We start from the raw sequence: 19,678 nt of genomic DNA on the forward strand, positions 1-19,678 counted from the left end.
GGCCCCAGCAGCAACATAAGAGACAGGCAAGGAGGAAGCATCATATTCATAGAATCATAGAATATCAGGGTTGGAAGGGATCTCAGGAGGTCATCTAGTCCAACCCCCTGCTCAAAGCAGGACCCCCTGCATGAAAGGAGGCAAATGTGAGCCTCAGTCTGTTTTCCTTACACACATGCACATACGTGCTGACAAAGTGGAAACCCAGTCAATTGTCTTTCCTGGCTGTTTTGGCAATATGTGCAGAAGAAAGCTCAAGTTGCTCACTCCAAGGAAGCTATTGTGTTACTATGTACGTTTTGCATTAATTAAGTGTGGTATTGCCCTCTTAATCTCTGTTGGGTTAAAATATAGTATCAATGTCAGCATAATGTTCAGTCAATTAAGGACTAGACTATGATTCTTCTCCGTTTGTTTAAATTGTATCATGCAGTGTGTACTTGTGGAGAAAATACCACTAGACTTCATGGCATTCCTAACCATCTGCCTTTGTAAATATCACAGTTGTGTGTACAACTACAGCAGGGATGGCCAACCTGTGGCTCCGGAGGCACATGCGGCTCTTCAGAAGTTAATATGCGGCTCCTTGTATAGGCACCGACTCCGGGGCTGAAGCTACAGCCACCAACTTTCTAATGTGCTGGGGGGTGCTCACTGCTCAACCCCTGGCTCTGCCACAGGCCCTGTCCCCACTCCACCCCTTCCTGCCCCCTACCCTGAGCCTGCCATGCCCTCGCTCCTCCCACCTTCCCCCCAGAGCCTCCTGCACGCCACGAGACAGCTGATCGGGAGGTGCGGGAGGGAGAGGGAGGCGATGATCAGCGGGGCTGCCAGTGGGCGGGAGGCGCTAGGAGCAGGGGGAGCTGATGGGGGGCTCCTGACGTATTACTGTGGCTCTTTGGCAATGTACATTTGAAAATTCTGGCTCCTTCTCAGGCACAGGTTGGCCACCCCTGAACTACAGTAATAGCACATGCAAACTAGGTACACAATAGCACCTGCCTTTTTGAAAATCTAGCTTTAAATATTTCATGACACTTTCTGTGATTCATGTTATTCAAGTCATATTCCAGTGAGGGTAATTCTCTTTGCCTACCTGAAACCACAAGAGGAATGTTATTGCATTTATTATCGTCTTCATTTCATGTCAGGAAGTATTGAGCGCTACACCCCTCCAACGTTCCATCCCATTAGTAGCTTCACTCCAATGGTGGATGAAGATGCTATATATAAATGTAATATATTCAATATCAGCTTTCAAACCTTTATTATTTGTATCTGGTGGAGGCAGCAATATATGAGATGCTTTCCAAACACAGACGAAGGCACATTATCTGCCCCAAAGAGCAAAAATGATAAAACAAGAGAAGTTGGCCCAAAGATATTGTCACCCATCTTGTCTTTCAGAACTAAGAGACATGAAAATGAGAGGAAGGGAGAGCAACAAACAAGTAAAGTGCCAGCAAGTGTTGGCTACATTATGATAATAGTGAGCAGAAGGATGGTCCAGTGGTTAAGGCACTAATCTAGGACTTGGGAGACCAATTCACCACTGATTTCTTGTGTAACTGTCTGTAAGTCAGTTAGGCCCAGATCTTTAAAGATAGTGGGATACAGGCTCCCAAGTGCCTAAATCCCTTTTGAAAAATGAGGGTTAGGTGCCTAAATCAGTGAGACTGCAACTCTGAGCGCAGCAACACCTAAATATCTTTAAAAACCTGTGCCTAAGTGACATGCTGAAGGGTACAAAGGCCTCTTTGTGCCTCCTTCTTCATCTGTATAGTGGGAATAACAGCACTTTCCCCTACCTCACTGGACACATTAAAGGATTGTGAGTTGCTCAAATGCTATAGTAATGAGAGTCCTGTAGATACCTAGATAATACAACATATGCTTAAGAAATAAAACATATAGTACAGGTATACAGAACCCCCAATGACAGCCATGTCCCAGGCATCACGACAGAGGTGAGTTTTGAGACAGGAGGGGGTAGCAGCTTTGTGGACTAGCTCGGGAAGGATGTCCTGTGAATTGAGGCAAATATGGAGCTGATTGGTAGAGAAGCTGATTAAGAGGGTCTGGAGGCTGGTTGCATTGGTAGTGTGGTCAGTGGGAAGTGCATAAAGGGAGTTGGATGGTTGGCTTTGTAAGATTTTTTCCCCCTCTGAGCAAGGGATGAGCAGAATAGAGGCCTTCTGATGATGGACACAAAATTTCTCTTTCCTAAAGGTATCCTAGTCCAGAGAGGCCAGTCCTTGTTTGCTGGATACGTCCAATCCAAAACCTGTCCTCTGTCGTACACTGGACTTAGTGAAAATCCACAAATGATTGAAGGAGTAAGAACTGCATGAAGCAGTGGCTGGGGGCAGAGCAGAGGATGGCTGGGATGCAACAGACCCTCCAGAGCACATAAAACAAGTGCAACCACATGAACAATCCCAGGAGTGGGGAGGGAGGATCCAAGAGGAAGAATTTTATTCAGCATAGAAAAAAATGATAGCCAGGGGAACGCGGCTGGCTGAACAAGGCTGCCCTAGGCAGTTTGCTGCTTTCAGCAAATTTCTGGCCATACCCCTATGGTCTGTACTATCCACCCCTTTACAAATAACCACCTCCTGTTTGCCATTTAAGCTCTGTATTAAGTATAAGGCCCTTTAAAAACATTATTTTGTATCCCTTGTGTTTGTTCTTTTCACTTTCACTTTTCATTTCCTCCTCTCTATTTTCCCCCTTCTGCTACATCTCTCCTTATCTCTTCCACCATATTTGTAATGTCTAGTTTGCTGTACTGTGCAAATACTCGGTCCCTTTCCTTCCTTCTCTTCTTTTCCGGTGTGTCTCCCCCCCGGCCTTCTCTCTTTCCCTCCTCTGTTCCTCCTTTCTTCCGTCTGTGGATTCCCCATCCCGTCTGGGATTCCCCATCCCCAGTCTCTCTGGACGGATTCATCTCCTTCCAGCCTCTCTCACATACTCTCCTACAGCCCTTCCCCAAACCACTTTTGCCCATGCACACGCCCGCTTGCTTCACCTCCCCCCCGCCAAATCATCTCTCCCTCCTACACGCTCCCCACCCAGGCACATGCAAAATTCCTTATCAAAGGCTCCCACCCTGAACTAAAACCCCACCATCGCAGCTAAAGGCTCTCTCCGCAACACATTCATCCTCCCCCCAGCCCCGCTCGCATGCACATACATATAGGCTCCTCTCTGCACTCCCCAAAATATGTAGCCCCCACCCCGCTTTCAGATGCGGCCTCCCCTCTCTCCAGCTCCCCAGTGCCCAGGGTTCTCTCATCTCTTGCTCCCGACCGAGTTCCCTCTTTGTGCCCCCTCATCCTCCCCATCCCCCGGGTTGATCGTCCTGCGAATTACAGGGCAGTTCCCCCCGTCCCCCTTCTGCTCGTTGCAGGAGGGGCTCCTCCCTCAGGCCGGACCCGCCTCCTAGCTGCAGGTGGCTGCTGTGAACAGGAAGTTGCCACTGTTCATCTAGTTAATTTCACACTCTTGTCACTGAGCCGCTGTGTGACGGGGCTAGGAGCGGGGAATCTCAGCCTGGGATCACTCACCCATCACACAGACAGCTGGGGACGCCTCACCTCACCATCCCATTCCGGATTATTTATACAGCCCAGAGCGGACCTTGCTTTAAAAGTGCAGCTGGATGAGCTGAGAGGTGATAACAGGAGCTCGGGAGATTTTTTTTCTTTTTCTTTTTAAACTCCCGGTTCCTCTTATACTTCGAAGGATCTTGTTTTTTGGTGGGCGTGAAATTTACAGCTTTTCAGCCAGGGAGGTGTCCATTTTTGCTCCCATCTCCTCTCCCTCTTAATAAAGCAGGACTTGGCCAGGCGACACAGATGAGTTCCACCCATAAGGATCCGGAGTTTGACTCACAGCAGGGGGACCATGACCCCAATCAAAACGTCAGCCCTCAAGAGGAATTCGACTTCTCGATATTATTCGATTATGATTATGATTACTTGAAGTGTACAGAAGGTTTGTGGCGACTATCCATTAAAAAAAAAACAGCTTAAAACCCCGTGCCCCTGGATCTGTGAAATAATGGCTTCAAAGTACCGAGAGTGTCTGGAATATGTAGGGCTTTGTGCCAGGATGAGCTGCTGCCTGGTCCTTCTAGAACTTGGGCAGAAGTAACAGTATTTCTGGGGAGGGGTTGGCTGCGCTCTCGGGAGAGATCAAGTTGTTTTCTCCAGTTAACCCTAAGAGGGCGGTAGGGAAATGCTACAGTTTCTGGTGAGGTTACAATATCCCTTGCGGACAATCTATTTTGAGCTTCTTTGTATTAGCAAAAGGAAAGGAAGATAAAGACATTTCACCTGCTATTCATCGTGCAATAGCAAGAGTATATCCCTTAGAACCATTTGCTTTGGTTGTAATGGGATGAATGACTAGAGAGCAGGCAGATGAATTTAATCACAATGGTAAAACACAACCAGTGAACACATATAATATACTGCCTTGTGTTTGCCTCTTGCTCAAAGTTGCATAACGTTTACATTTTGGTTTAAAAAAACGGGGTAATGCAGAAGAGAGAGAAACATGATTTAAACTATGTCAGCTCGTTTGAATTTGTTGTTTTTAAACCGTCACACTTCCTCACTGTGGCTCCCATCCTGCAAAGACTTACCCATCTGCTGAACTTTACTTGCATGAGTTGTTCACAGTTGTAATGTTAAATGTGTGCATAAATCTTTGCGGGAGTGAGGCCTAATTTAATACTTTACTGGAGTGACTAATAGTGAGCAAAATGATTATTTTACAACTTAGTTTTAGGTGAAATGTGCGGTTGCTTTAAAATTATTCTAGTGTTCAGATTCTTTATAAAACGGTAGCAATCAATCGCTAAGGCAAGGTAGATTGGCTACATCTAGTGACTTGAATGACTGGAGGCACTCTCCTGCCCTTTCTAAAATACTTTGCACATCAGTGTCAATAGTGCACATTTGTGCAATGGAATTGACTGTAGTTGAGGATGCCTTACTTTACTCCCTGTGACTAGCATCATCTTGGCAGAGGATATTTTGAAAGTTGAATTTAAAACGGGAGTCCTGTGTGCTACCTGACATAATAAATGATTGGGTTAAAGGACTATATGGATTTAAAATTTTGAGGAGAAAAAAATTGGATGGGCCTGAACCAAAACCCAAGATCATTCCTGAATTTTGAGGAATTTTCTAGTTCCAAACTTTACAATTTGAGTCCTTCCAGGAAAAGGGGGGGGGGGGATTTTTTATCCTGCTAAGCCCACATAAGACTGAATTACTGTAAAGGTTGATATGTGAATATATGCCTTCCCATTCCCCGCCACCCAAAGTTACATGTTAAGCCAGTGGTTCTCAACACATACCCCTGGGGGTACACAAAGGTCTTCCAGGGGGTACATCAATTCATCTAGATATTTGCCTAGTTTTACAACAGGCTACATAAAAAGCACTAGCGAAGTCAGTACAAACTAAAATTTCATACAGACAATGACTTGTTTATACTGCTCTATGTACTTACATTTCAGTGTATAGTATAATATTTATATTTCCATTGATTTATTTTATAATGATATGGTAGCAATGAGAAAGTAAGCAAATTTTCAGTCATAGTGTGCTGTGACACTTTTATATTTTTATGTCTGATTTTGTAAGCAAGTAGTTTTTAAGTGAGGTGAAACTTGGGAGTACGCAGGACAAATCAGACTCCTGAAAGGGGTACAGTACTTTGGAAAGGTTGAGAGCCACTGTGTTAAGCTGTCCAGGCCTAACAAAATTAAGCATGCTTGATTTCTTACTATTTGTTAGCTAAGTGATATAAAATACACAGCGTTCCTGTCCCCTAAAATTTCCAGTCTAAACTATATAGCAACAGTTGATAGGACACAGAGAAGGGAATAACTAGGATTTAGTTTTTGAGACAGAATCACTTTTTGTGGACACTGCAAAAGAAGTCAATTTTCTAGGAAGGATTTGAATGAAGAGAATGTAATGGCTTGCCACACTGGAGTTGGAAGATTGTTCAGTACATAGGGGGCAGTGTGGCAGAAGGAGATAAAGTAGGTATCATGTATGGCACCATTAGCACAGTAGATTCTTTTTATTGCTACATTCCTAGGCACAAGCAATGTAATAGAAGCAGGATGGTTAATATAATCTAAAGTTTATCGTAAATCCACATTATCTCTTAGGTTTAATACAATTTCAAAGTTGCTAAAGTAAACCAGTGACTGTTAAGGGCAATTATTTTAATGAAAAACATATTTCAGTGAAGTCTTCAGATTCGTTTTTCATTCATCGCTTTAGTGTAGAGGCTAGTGCTGAGTAGTCTATAGTAGGAAACTCCACAGGATATCGTAGTGTGTAGGAGGGTGCAGAAAGGTTCAGCTTCTCAACCACACGAATGGTGAGCAGTGTACACTTGTTGAGAGATGTAACTTCCTTCTAAAGCCTGCTTTCTCCATATTTGAATGGCTAGAAACCATAATTACTATTAATTTTGTTTGTTCCCAAGATGGAAATAATTAGCATAAGAAAGAGCACAACAAAATACTAGCATTGTAATCTGGACAACATTCCCTGACTTTGAAAAGACACTATTCAGAATCTGTAAGCAATTTGTGTACATCAGTAACCTTCAATGTACTAATGTTTACAACAGAAAACAGAAAATTTAAAATTTAAAGAAAAAGCTTTACTCCATATGTCAAGCTGGTTGTAGTTGATGATTGGTTTTGAGAGATTTTGGCCACATCTCAGCAGGAACAAGGTAAACTGGTCCTTTTCAGTTTTAGATTCAAAACACAACCAAAGCCATAGGAGTGTCTTTGGGTTCTAGGTTTTGAATCCAGTTCATACATTCAGAGACATTTGGCTATGAGATTCTGGTTTTGCCTTATGGACTAGGATGCTCAGCCCACCTCTCCTGGCCAACCCTATAATAAGAAGTCACTGTAAACATAGCAAAGAGGATCCATTTTTTGGCAAGGAAACAAATATCAATTTCAGGCTTCAGGATTGGAGCCTGGGGGAAATTTGTTTTAGACAAATGAAAAAAAAATACTGTAACTTGACAGTGTCCTTTTAAGCTTATGTCTTAAAACTAGTATCTATATTACAGTCTGTTGCCATGGAAAAGACAGCAATATCCTTACTGAAAGCAGCTGGCCGTCTCCAGTGCTTATGTGTGCCTGAGACAACAGGAACATGGGCTGCTATAAAAACAACAGCGAGAAAAAAAGGGTAAATAAAAATCCAACAGTCAATATTATTAATATTGGATTTTCATCTCTAAACCAAGCATTTACATAGGCAGGAGTGTAGTAAAAAGGTGCCACTTTCCACTTTGCCTTTCACTTTTAACTTTGATCTCAAGGTTTTCATTAGTTATCTTCTTCTGAGGGTATTAAAACTAGAAATGCCAGCTAGTAACAGGCTGAACTGAGAGGTTTGCTTAGATAAACAGACTTCTGGAATTCTGAAAAGAGGGTGTGTTGTACTGTAGGGATGAACATTGAGTTTCTCCATGGTAACCAAAGGTGTGTGCAATATTTTTTTATTCTCTTGAAGATGCACCTGACCAGTGCTTTGAAAACTTCTTAGTGCTGCTGTCTTGATTGTATCTAATTTTAAACTTGAGAGAGACATCCTTTCCTGTTGCTCAGAGAATGTCTTCTTGGAAACCCATCTGCTGAATTTCTTCCAGTTGAAGATCACCACTCTCCATTTTTGGCTGAGAGGCTACAAATTCTCATAAGCCTCTGATGGTTGGGAGTCAGAAAAGAACTTTGTGTATGAGCAGGTTACACCAACCATTCTGTACAGTTTCGTACATCTTAATAGATGTTTCAGAGTACTGGCCACTGTGGGATATAAAATGCTGGACTAGATAGACCACTGATCTGATCCAGGATGGCAATTCCTATGTTTCTGTGTTCTGGAATGAGATGTGTTCTCTGATTGCTATCACACAATCTGTTGGTGACTAGTTAAGATCCATTAATACTGAGGATTCAGAATGGGGCACCATTCTTTGTAGAGTCATTTGAGACCCATAAAAATGTCTCTATAAAATAATTGAGGACTAATTTTGCCCTAAAATACAAGCAAGTGCCACTAACAACAATGAAAGGTGGTGTGCGTATCTGAAGGCAGCAGTTGTCTCTGGGCACAACCTTTTGCTAACATCTTTAACCCAATGTAGTTGTAATCTTTTACACAGATTTAAAAGGACACTGCCAATGTTGATAAGTCAAATTTGGGACCTGGCTTCTTTTGTTTTCAATCTCCATGTAATTTCCTCATCTCCCTCCCCCTCCCCCCGCACTCCCCCTGCCACAAAACAAAGTCTTTTATACTGCTTTTATTAAAAGAAAAAATATCAGCACCCCAGTCCTGGTAAATAGCCCTACAATAAACAAACCAATATGCACAGCCCAGTGTTTATCAGCAGCCCTGCAATAAAGAATCCAACGTGCACATTAGAGAGAAGCATATTTCACTTATGAAACCAACTTTCACTCTACACTTCCAAGTAGTTAGTGTAAATAACAGAAGAAAGGGCTTTTTCAAATACATGAAAAATATCTTTACTGTGCCCTTTCAATTACGTAGTTTATGTAATTTAACATTCTACGGGCTGGATTCTCCTTTCACCCTGGTGCAAATAAGAAATAACTCCATTAAAATCAAGGGAGTTGCACTGTTGGAAAACTGGTGTGAGCTCCAAATCAGGCCCATTACTTTGAATTCTCTTGATTCTTGCATCCTGGATGGTGTTATCTTTAGCTTTTCCTAGATGATTTTACACAAATCCAGCATGGTTATGCTGTTGTGCGGATGATCTATTACTCTCTAAATTCAGACTAATTGGCCAGATCACATTTGGCAGTCTAAGCAGCTTTGAAGTTGCAAGTAATACAAAATATGAGAAACTTTCATGCTGGGGAAATCTTGAATATATAGGAGCCTGAGGCAGCTTTCCTTCCTTATGCACTTCAACTGCCCGTCAAAGTCAGGAGAGTTTTGGAATACAGAGTTTGGTCCTTAAACTTAAATCCACTTACCTTACTTCTGTGTGGCTTAACTTTTTGTGTTCTTAAAAATAAACTCGACTGACAATTCTTCTTCATGTAAGCTAGGGTGTGTGTGTAGGGGGCAAGGAGTCTCCAACCACCAGGGGGTTGTATGAGCTTTCTGATGCATTTGGAAGTACGTTGAATATATCTATATCTTATTATTTTTATTATGGTAGCACCTAGGAACTCCAATCAGGACTCCATTGTGACAGGCACTGTAGAGCCAAGCACCAGAGAAGACAGCCCTTACGCAGACAGCTTACAGTGGAGGTTTTAGGATGCCATACGTGGGTGAAACAGACAAAGCCTTAAAGCTGTGGGGTTTGGCTAGACAGACAGAAGTGTGGATGCCTATCTGAACCTAGGGAGGGCCCCACAAGGAGACTCAAAACCCTACCACCCAAAACATCCCCCCAAACCTTTCCCAACAGGCTCATTGGACGTGTCATTATCTGCTTGCAAGGAAGGAGACTCTGACCCCCTTTGCTGCTTTCAGGAGGAAAGCAGTAGGGCCATTCCCCCTAATATCTTCAGTGGGGGAGCAGGACTATGAGGCTTCTCCCTGCCTCTTTCTCTCATCTCAAGGTGCTCCTGTTTTTCTCCGACCTGAGGTCCTGCCATTTGTCCCCCCTGCTCCATTTCAGTTTATTTTTCTTGTCCACCCAGCACCATTGATGCATCTTTGTCCCCACAGCACAACTAATTACACCCCTTTCTCCACTGCACAAGCCCCTATAGTGAAGCTGTAAACAAGTGGATGGTCAGCCCCAGGGAGAATTTCTGCCCTCCGCCCCCTAGACTTGCTGACCCAGCTATGCATTTGCCATGGTTCTGTCATCACCTGGAGGGGAGGGGGGCAGGGTAGTGCAGCCACTGTTTGGGGCCATCTGGCTGAATCCTCCCCCAGGCACTCTCAGTGTTTGGGCTGCTCTGCACTTTTGCTGGTGCCTGTGAATGCAAAGGGAAAGCAGCACTCAAGTGGCCTGCCCTGCATGTGGAGAAACAACCTTACTTCCCCTCTCAAAGGCAGGAGGCTGACATTGTTTACAAAAACAAACTCCTGTGGTGCTCAAGCGGGGGAGCTGGGATGTTGGCTGGGCTTATTCCTTCCTGGAACAGAGTCCAAAACCCAGCAACAGCGCTAGCCAGACAGGGACTATTGACAACGATGTGTCTGCTAATTAAGGGCCCCATCCTGCTTCCACTGAAGTTAAAGGCAACACTCCCCCTGATTTCAATGGGAACCAAATTGGGCCCTAAATGAAAGAGTGGTTTAAATTTAAAGCAGGAATTGCTGCTTCACACCAACCTCCTCCTCTTTCTTCCTGCAGCAAAGTCACAATGCTGTATTTGTAACATCACAATCATTTCTATGGCGACAGACTGTGATGTCACAAACACATGGGTTATAGCCATACCACCTCAGACAGTGATTTCATTGCATCTCCTAAGCTCAGCAGAGTTGGGATTTGGATGGGAGAACTCCAAGAAAAACCTAGGTACTGCAGGAAGTTATGTTGATTCAGTGAGTGGCAGTCTTCCCTTTGAGGCAGAATTGAGCCAATAAACCAGGGTGGTTCTAGGGAGTTCACTGTGCTGCTGGAGGTGATCTCTTTTGCATGAGAGGTAATACTGAGGCCTTAACCATTTTTTTTTGGTCTGTGAAGATCCTCGGGCATTTTTTTTTCAAGGTGACGTTCAGAGATGTTCTGCTTAGTGCCTTGATCAGATTCCAGTGATGCTGCCTGCTATATCGATAACTTATGCAGGTTCAATTACAGATGGTTTTAATTTTCATTGTGTGTAGTGTTGCTGGCACAGAATGCCTGCCATGTTTTCACGGTGGGTGCGCGATCTCAGTATATACAGTCTGTAAAGATCTTTGGAATGTCTGCGGATGAAAAGTGCTATATGAATCTAGGTTCATGTTGTTGCTTGTTGCTGTGAATAATAGCAGGAATGTGAATTCCCCTGCTTGACCCTGTAGTAAAAGTGGCTGGTAAGGGTGAAAGTGGCTGTTGAAGTATTTTAATAATAAGCAAAGTGATCTTAGAATGATGCTCACCACAATAATTTTATTGTATTAATATTTCTTCAACATTTATTCATGTGTGAATTAAAATTAGTCTTTATTAGATCTCTGCAGCTCAGTTTAAAAACATGCGAAGGGGTGAGGTCTGTTATCAGAAGCATCTTTGAAAATTCCATATATAGGACAATTTCTTTACTGCCCTCATCACACACACACACACACACACACACACACTCTCTCTCTCTCTCTCTCTCTCTCTCTCCTGAAAAACTCGACCACTTAACAAATGTAGCTAAGGCTCTGGGGCCAGGAATTGTAACACTTCCATATTGTGCTATCTCATCATCTGTCTATGTGCCCATATCGTATTGCTATGTATGGTAGGGGCCATAGTTGATCTGGGAACTGAAACATGCAATCATTTTACTGTTCCTTGGTGTGAAATTGGTCAGCCTAGAGAACCGTTCCATGATTACTGAGACAATGTAGAAGTTTAAGTTCCTATAGTGTTGAGATCAGGTCCTGCTCTAGTTGCGGGTAGGGTGACCAGACAGCAAGTGTGAAAAATCAGGACAGGCGGTGGGGGGTAATAGGAGCCTACATAAGAAAAAGACCCCAAAATCAGGACTGTCCCTATAAAATCGGGACTTCTGGTCACCCTAGTTGTGGGGCTGATTTTGCTCTCACTTACACCAATGTAAATCAGGAGTAATTCCACTGAAATCAAAGAAAGGGACATTTTGTATGAATGAGAAGGGGCATGTTGCCTTGTACAGTAGTGGTGTGGGATGAGTTCCTCTTGTATGAAATGATGCGTAGGATCAGTCTCTGGGGTTAGGTGCCACAGAACTTGGGTGATCTGGATGACAGTCAGTTTTCATGGATACCAAAGATTTGAAATTTGAGATCAACAACGCCAAAATGTATCTGGCTCAAGATTTAGTTACTTCTAATTTGTTATCCCTATAAGCATCCATTTACTGTGATGAAATAAGGCAACTGCTAACAGGAGCCTGAAGAAATCTGCAAGTGGGACACTGAGAGCCTTCTGTGGCTCTGTCAAATAAACATTTGGCAGGCATTTTTGAGGCATAAAAGATAAGGGGGAAAAAACCACACAGAATTTCGGTTTAAATGCAGCATCCCAGAGGCTGTGCAAAATGTGCAGAACAAAAAAGCAGAACTAGTCAAAATTAGCGGTTTTTGGTATTTTGGGGTTTTTTTGAGTGGGGGTCATGTTTTGTAGCAAACTAGAAAGAGTCATTTTACCAGGAACTCAGAGCATTTTATAATTTTTTTTTCACTTGGAAAGTGATCTGGGAAAGCGGAGGAATAATGAATTTGCCTTTATAAGTAAAGATTTGAAACAGGGAAGCCAATTTTTGAATTCCTGCATGCTTTCAATGCAAAACTGGCATTGTATCGGGAAAAAAGAAATACTAAAGGATGTGAAAAATTCCCTTGAAATAAAATGTAACTGTGTGTGTAAGAGTGTGAGCAAACATTTCATGGAAAAACATACACTACTTTTGTAAGATGCACAATTGGCACCTCCCGCATTACATATGTAATACTGGTCTCTTGCGTGGAGTGCTGTTTGGGAATGACTAGGAGAATAAGGTGGAACAGTTAGTTAGATATTTTAATGATGGGCTGTTCGCCTGCAATACGTACAGCTGTATGCCCCAGGGTGAATTCAGAGAGCCAATTAATCCATAATTACAGTGTAATTCTGACTACTGAATGCCAAATTAATCAGAACCTTAAAAAATATTCCTCTTATCCATGCCTCTTATCACTTAAAGACAAATGTGGAAATTATTATTATATTTTCTATCATTTTGTTCAGTGAATAAATATCTTTCAGGTGTCACTTTGGTGAAACTATATCAGCACTGCAGCTAACATATGTGTGTTCATTAAGTCTGGGGGTCGGGTGCTGCTCTCATTGGGCATGACTCTTCTCTCACTAACAGATGCTATTCAGGAGTAATTCCACGGAAGCTGATGGCAGTGGACTGGTGAACCCCTGTGTGAAATCAGAATCAGGCCCATTGACATCAATGGGAGTTTTGCTATTGACTTCAAAGGCAGTAGAGCGGGGACTGTGGCTTGCAGCCCCTGAGCATCCCACTCAATCTAGATTCTTAGATAATTATAGGCTTTGGCCTGCAACCCTACTTGCATAAGCAAAGATTCTAGGATTGAGCCTTGACGTCTTCTGCCGAACCATGTACTCCTTATAAAGACCAAATGCTCTTTGACTTGAAATCAAAAAATAATTTGCCCGGATAAGAAATAGGTTGGCTTCCTTGTACATATTTAATTTTTAAATACCAACTGTACAGTATGTTTTCTGATTACTCGTGCTCACTTGTTTGAGACTTATTGCATGCTTTGTTGAGGAAATATGAAGCCAAATAAGCTGTCACACAGAATTATTGAGCGACACAAGCTATGTGAGGCAATATCTTTTATTGGACCTTCCACTGGTAGAAGGGACAAGCTCTTGAGCTCCACAGAGCTCTTCTTTTGGCCTGGAAAAGGTAACCAGAGTGCAGGGGCGGCTCTAGCTTTTTTGCCGCCCCAAGCACGGTGGTCAGGCAGCCTTCGGTGGCATGCCTGCGGGAGGTCCCTGGTCCTGCGGATTTGGCGTACCCACCACCGAATTTCCGCCGAAGCCGCGGGACCGGCGGACCTCCCGCAGGCATGCCGCCGAAGGCTGCCTGACTGCCACCCTCACAGGGACCGGCAGGGTGTCCCCCGCGGCTTGTCGCCCCAGGCACACGCTTGGAGCGCTGGTGCCTGGAGCCACCGCTGCCAGAGTGTCACAGCTAAATACAAGGTTGGACAGATTGTTAAGCATATGGTTACAATAAACCACTGAAAATGAAGTGGGCAATTAACACTTCTGCAGTCACAGGACAAAAGAGGCTTAGTAGGTTACAAATTGTTGTAATGAGCCATAAAGCCAGTGTCTCTGTTGAGACCATGATTTTTAGTGTCAGGTTAGATATGGATTGATAGCTCAGTCCTCGTTCTCAAAGGTACAGGTGTTGACACTGAAACATTCTGGTTACATTTTCCGGGCCTGAAGAAGAGCTCTGTGGAGCTCGAAAGCTTGTCTCTTCCACCAATAAGATATTAGCTCACCCACCTTGTCTCTCTCATGTCCTGGGACCTAGAAGGCTACAACCACACTGTGAAAACAGAATTAATTGGTAATTTATATATTTGTGTTGAACTTTGTTTTCATGAAGCATATTTGACCTAGACTTTGCTATATGAGAAAATGGAAAAACACTTTTTTGTCTTTTAGTTTTATTCAGTCCCTTTGGGATCTGGTTTTGTGACATGTTAAGTCTCAGTCCAGCTCCTGACAGATAAAAATATACAAAAATCACATCACCACAATTGGCATTAATTTGTACCCTGTTGGCAGTGTCAGCAGAGAGGCCAAAGATTAAACAGGCATGGAAACTGAACTACCGTCTCACCCCCACAGGTGACCCCACGTCAGGGTTCAGGTAGCAGTAGATTGGCAGGACAGTGTGGAGAAGTTTGCAGTGTCACTGTCCATCCTGTGCCTGTTCTGAGGATTTAAGCTTCCTGAGCTGTTAATCCAGTACCTTTCACATGCACTAACTGCAGTAAAAAATAGTAAAAAACAACAACCTACTATTCACCTAATACCAGATCACATCCATTTTATCAATATGCATTTTTTAATCCATGATTGCTCAGCTTCTGTAGTAATATCTATAGTCTTAAAGAGACCCTTCTTTTTCCAGAAGAATCGACTCCTTCACATAAAACCAACAGCCCACCCACTGGAGTTACATACCCTCATGATGATGTCTTGGACTATGGCCTCAAGCCATACAGCCCCCTGGCTTTTCCTAGTCTTTCTGCAGATCACATGGGCAGATATGGACAGCCAGATAGCATAGGGTCAAAATGCAACTTGGACCCTGTAAAGTCTGGGGCCTCTGCTTTGAGCCCTAGGATTGAAATCACTCCATCCCATGAACTGACTAATCCAAGGGTTCCCTTGCACAGCAGAGACACAGATCTTTTGGTAGAACATCAGTCCAACTCAGCCACCGCTAGCCCAAGGTTTACACTGCCTGTCCCTGGCCATGAGGGCTACAGAGAACCGCTGTGTTTGAGCCCAGCTAGTAGCGGCTCATCTGCAAGTTTCATTTCAGAGACAAATTTCTCTCCTTACACATCACCATGTGTTTCACCAAATAATGGCCCTAGTGATGACCTTTGTCCACAGTTTCAAAACATCCATACTCATTATTCCCCTAGAACCTCGCCAATAATGTCACCACGAACAAGCATCACGGAGGATACCTGCTTGGGACCACATTCACCATCACCCCGTCCCAACTCAAGGTCTTCATCGCCAGGTGCAAAACGGAGGTACTCTTGCACTGAGCTCTACAACACTCAGCCGCCTTCCACTTCTCCACGACAGTCAAGGACCCCTTCTCCACAAGCCTCTCCTCACATCCCTTTGAGAGAAGACAGCTCTTTGCTCACTTACACCCAGTTGCCCAGCTCTTCTAGTCTCATGGATGCTATGAACAACCTTAGCACGGATCCTCCCTGTGGTGTTCCCATGAAAATTTGGAAAACCAGCCCTGATCCCCCATCAGTGCCTTCCCACAAAAACAGCATTCCAGCATTCTTTCAGACCGTTGATTACCTTGGGCCTTGTGATCAGGAAGACAGGAGAAACTCAGCACCTGAATCCATTTTGTTAGTACCTCCGTCTTGGCCAAAGCAGCTGGTGCCTGCAATACCCATCTGCAGGTATGTTTTACTTTTCACGTTTTTGTATTTTCACTTGCTAGGTTTATTCCTTGACTCTCATCAAATTCTTTACAGATACGCTGCATTGCTGTAAAGAGTCGTATAAACAGATCGACTTTACCAGTGGAAGCACTGTATGTAATTTATTCAGCGCCACTGGCACGCTTCAAAGACGAATACTGTTTCCCTCCCAAGAAGCTTAAAGTATAAGGCCCCCAATCCTGCAGTATGATTCACCAGTGTTGGTCCTTGTGTGAAGTTACTTTGCCTCAGATCATGCTTTAGGATTGGTGCCTCAATATGCGGTGATGTATTTGGAAATTATGGATTCAATCCTTTGTGGTACTGAAGTCTCTCAAGTCTCACTGATGTGATTCCAGTGGGAACTGAAGCTACTCAGCAGCCCACAGACTTGGACCCTGTGTGATTTAACACATTGTCCTCTAGTAACCACAAATCTAATGCAAAAATATATAGGACATTAAATTCTATGGGTTGTCTGATCAGAGGAGTCTTTGCTGAAGTTTATCTCAATGAGGTAATAGTTGGTTAAGATCCATTGCCAGCACTGAACATATTTTCTCTTACTGTAATTTTATAGTATTAGATTTTCCTGTACTTTAATAACAGGGAAATGTAGTATCTTGTAAGAAACATTAGCATTTTATTAGTGTTTTTGTGCATTATTATCTTTGTTTTCATGTATATTATACATCACTTTGTTCTTTTTATATAAGCAAAAACAAAAAACACGGTTTACAGAACTAAGTAAATGGAGATTTATTATTTCACTGTAAATTATTAAAATCTAAGGTGCATGGCAAAGATCAGATATAAGTGCACACTCTCCATTAAACAATTTTATTAGGAATCTACCGTGTCTCTGCTTGGAGTGTGATTTGCAGAAAGATTTGCTAATCCTAGATTTTGGTGGCATTTGTAATTAAGGGTACAAGGTAATGTCCTGACACCATTGAAGTTAATGGCAAAATTCCCAGTGACTTCAGTTGGGCCAGGAGTTCACCCACAGCACCTTAGACCTAGGGAGAGGAAGTGTTTACAAGTACTTTTATGAGTACCTACTGTGACCAGTGCCTAAAGTGGATCACAACTGAAAGTGCAACACTCAGGGCAGACTGCAAGAAACAGGGGAGACACACCCCAAAAACTGGTGGTTTATTCTATGATTAGATTTACCAGACCAATAACAAAATGAGCTTCCGTTAACAAGAAGCCAAAACACTGTCCCCATTAGGCATTTGAGCCCCCAGTTCACCATCCAGACAACTGTCTTTATGATGAGAGGATACTGAAAACCCAATTCACCATACATGAGGTTCTACCATTCCCAAAGGATCAGACACTTAACCCCAGGTCAACAGATATTTCAGATCTAACCCAAATATCATGCTGTCAGCCAATCCTCAGTAAAGTAACTAAAGATTTATTAATAATAAAAAAGAAGAGAGTTATTAAATGGTGAAAAGGATCATATACATTACAAGTGATTGCACAGTCCTTAGATCAGAGCTGTAGCTGCGATAGTGAATCTGCTGGCGTGCACACAAGTCTCTCAGGAATCATCCCAGAAGGTTAGAACCCAAAGGGCAGCTTAGATGTAGAGTCTGTGAGAGTCTTTCCATGCATTTTCCAGGGTATTTCAAGTAACTACTTGGAGATCTCAGTGCCACGGCTTAAACTTTCCCTGTTAAAAGTTCAGCAGACCAGAGATAGCAGGATCGGGTCTGAGCTTTCTTTTATAACTGAAACAGGCTGTCAAGTGTGATGAGCGCAGCATGTGACTGCGGATTCTTCTTTGTTGAGTGCACACTGACCCATCACTTGGAAATTAACATTCTATTTCCTATGCATCCACAGGTAACCCAGGTAGCCTGATTTACATAAGGCAACTGCATGTCATCCATTATTACAGGGATAGATAAGCTGAAAACAATATACGTAATATTATTAGTTTCATGCAGTGTCTCACATCTTTGATCTTAATGTTGACTGAACACACTTCATACACGATGTAAAGGCAATTAAGACATGAAAGGGACTTAGCATCTACAAGCTAATTTGGTTACATTGGAAACTTCTACAGGATATAGGTATACAGTCAAATACATTTAGCATCTCCCTTGATTCCTGTTACTAAAGATGAATGGGTTAGTGATTGCTGGTCTACTTACATCTCTTTGATATTCACACACAAGTGAATTGTCATGATTACAATTGCAATGCCTCTTGTTAAGTTGTTATGGGTTTGTTGGTTAGCTGGTTTGCCAGCATCACACCTACATCTCATAGAGTTTTTCAAACTGCCTGATCTTTTCCTGTCCAGCATACCTGTTGCATCCCTCCCACCTCTTGAGTGGCCACTCTCCAATCAGTCTGGCTCTTATGAATTGCGCATTGAAGTGCAGCCAAAACCTCACCATCGGGCACACTATGAAACAGAGGGGAGTCGAGGGGCAGTCAAAGCACCAACGGGGAGCCATCCTGTGGTCCAGGTAAGAGATTTTAGAATTAATGAAATGTGCAGATGGTTGGGGAGTAGGGGATAAGGAAGTGTGTTAGTTCATTTTGTAATGGAGATACCCTATGGGGGGACATGTGTAAACATAAATACAAAGCAGCAACATGTTCGCACTCACCAACATGTGTGAGGTCTCTGAAGTTGAGCGATGGTGAACTTCAAAAAGTTTGGAGATTTGTTTGTGAAAACCTCAGAGGCCAAAGTTTACGCCAACTTTTCTGGATTAGAAATCACATTCAAACTCTCAAAGAGGCCTGTGGCACCTTATAGACTAACAGACTCTCCGCTTTCTCTGTCATGAGATGTCCAACAATTCCTACTTCCAACTGAGCCAGTTTAACTCTCAAAACAGCCTCTTTTTGTTTCATTTCAGGCCTTTTGTGATTATTATTATTTTGTGAAATAACTACCTACCCCATTTTTCAACCTCAGAAATCAGTTCAATGTTGGGTTCACGCTGGAGTTTCCAGTGAATGCTCACAGCAGATCTCACTGTCTCTGAACCACTTTGCCATTCTCTCTCACTGGATTACATGGGCTATGCAGATTACATTCCTGCCAACTAGAGGGTGCCAAGCATACTTCTGAATGCATCTAACCCGTAGAGTCTTTTTATTCCAGATAATAAATGCTAAGGGCTCATCCAGCTTCCAGTACAGTGAAAGAACAGAAAGCGACCACTCCCTTTGACTTTAATGAGAGTTGGATTGGGGCAGTGTGTACATTCAGCTACAGTTTCCAAAGAGTTAATAATACGCTCCCCATAACTCATGTGAGTTAATTTAAGCCAGAACTGGATGATCCTCTGGGGGTGAGGGTTGAGGTTTTGCAAACCTCTTAAAACTATTTTTAAAATTAATTTTCCAAACTAGTTGGCGTTCCCAAATCTTTTTTGCCCTCTAATGTAAATTCTTCCCTGCCCTGATCTGTGATTAAAAGACTTGTAAAACCTTATTGTCCTCTCGCTTACATCAGTATAACTCCTTGAGTCTCATCCATGCAAATGAGAGGAGAAGCTGGCCCCATATTTTTCCCACTAAAGAGAAGCCTGTGCTATATAGAGGGGTTGCAAGATCCCCCACCCCAAAAAGCTTGACTAACAGAGGCGGGTGTCCTGTATATGGCACTATACAAACTAGGCTTCCCTTTTCCATTACTTTTTAGAGTTTCTCTCTCACCATTGCTTGCTCATTTTTTTCATAATCTC

The 19,678-nt window shown here is 42.9% G+C and overlaps 1 protein-coding gene across 1 annotated transcript in view; it reads left to right on the plus strand.

Moving 5' to 3' along the window:
• The first annotated feature begins 3,483 nt into the window (after window positions 1-3,483).
• Window positions 3,484-19,678, plus strand: part of NFATC2 (nuclear factor of activated T cells 2) — a 102,914-nt gene continuing 86,719 nt past the window's right edge. Inside the window, exons 1-3 of the mRNA XM_065414202.1 lie at window positions 3,484-3,996; window positions 14,903-15,932; window positions 18,277-18,445. Coding sequence (XP_065270274.1) covers window positions 3,858-3,996; window positions 14,903-15,932; window positions 18,277-18,445 — 1,338 coding nt within the window. The 5' untranslated portion in view covers window positions 3,484-3,857. The remainder of the gene's footprint in view (window positions 3,997-14,902; window positions 15,933-18,276; window positions 18,446-19,678) is intronic.

This window comes from Emys orbicularis, chromosome 12 (assembly GCF_028017835.1).
Source record: "Emys orbicularis isolate rEmyOrb1 chromosome 12, rEmyOrb1.hap1, whole genome shotgun sequence".
In the NCBI taxonomy this organism is placed as follows: domain Eukaryota; kingdom Metazoa; phylum Chordata; order Testudines; family Emydidae; genus Emys; species Emys orbicularis.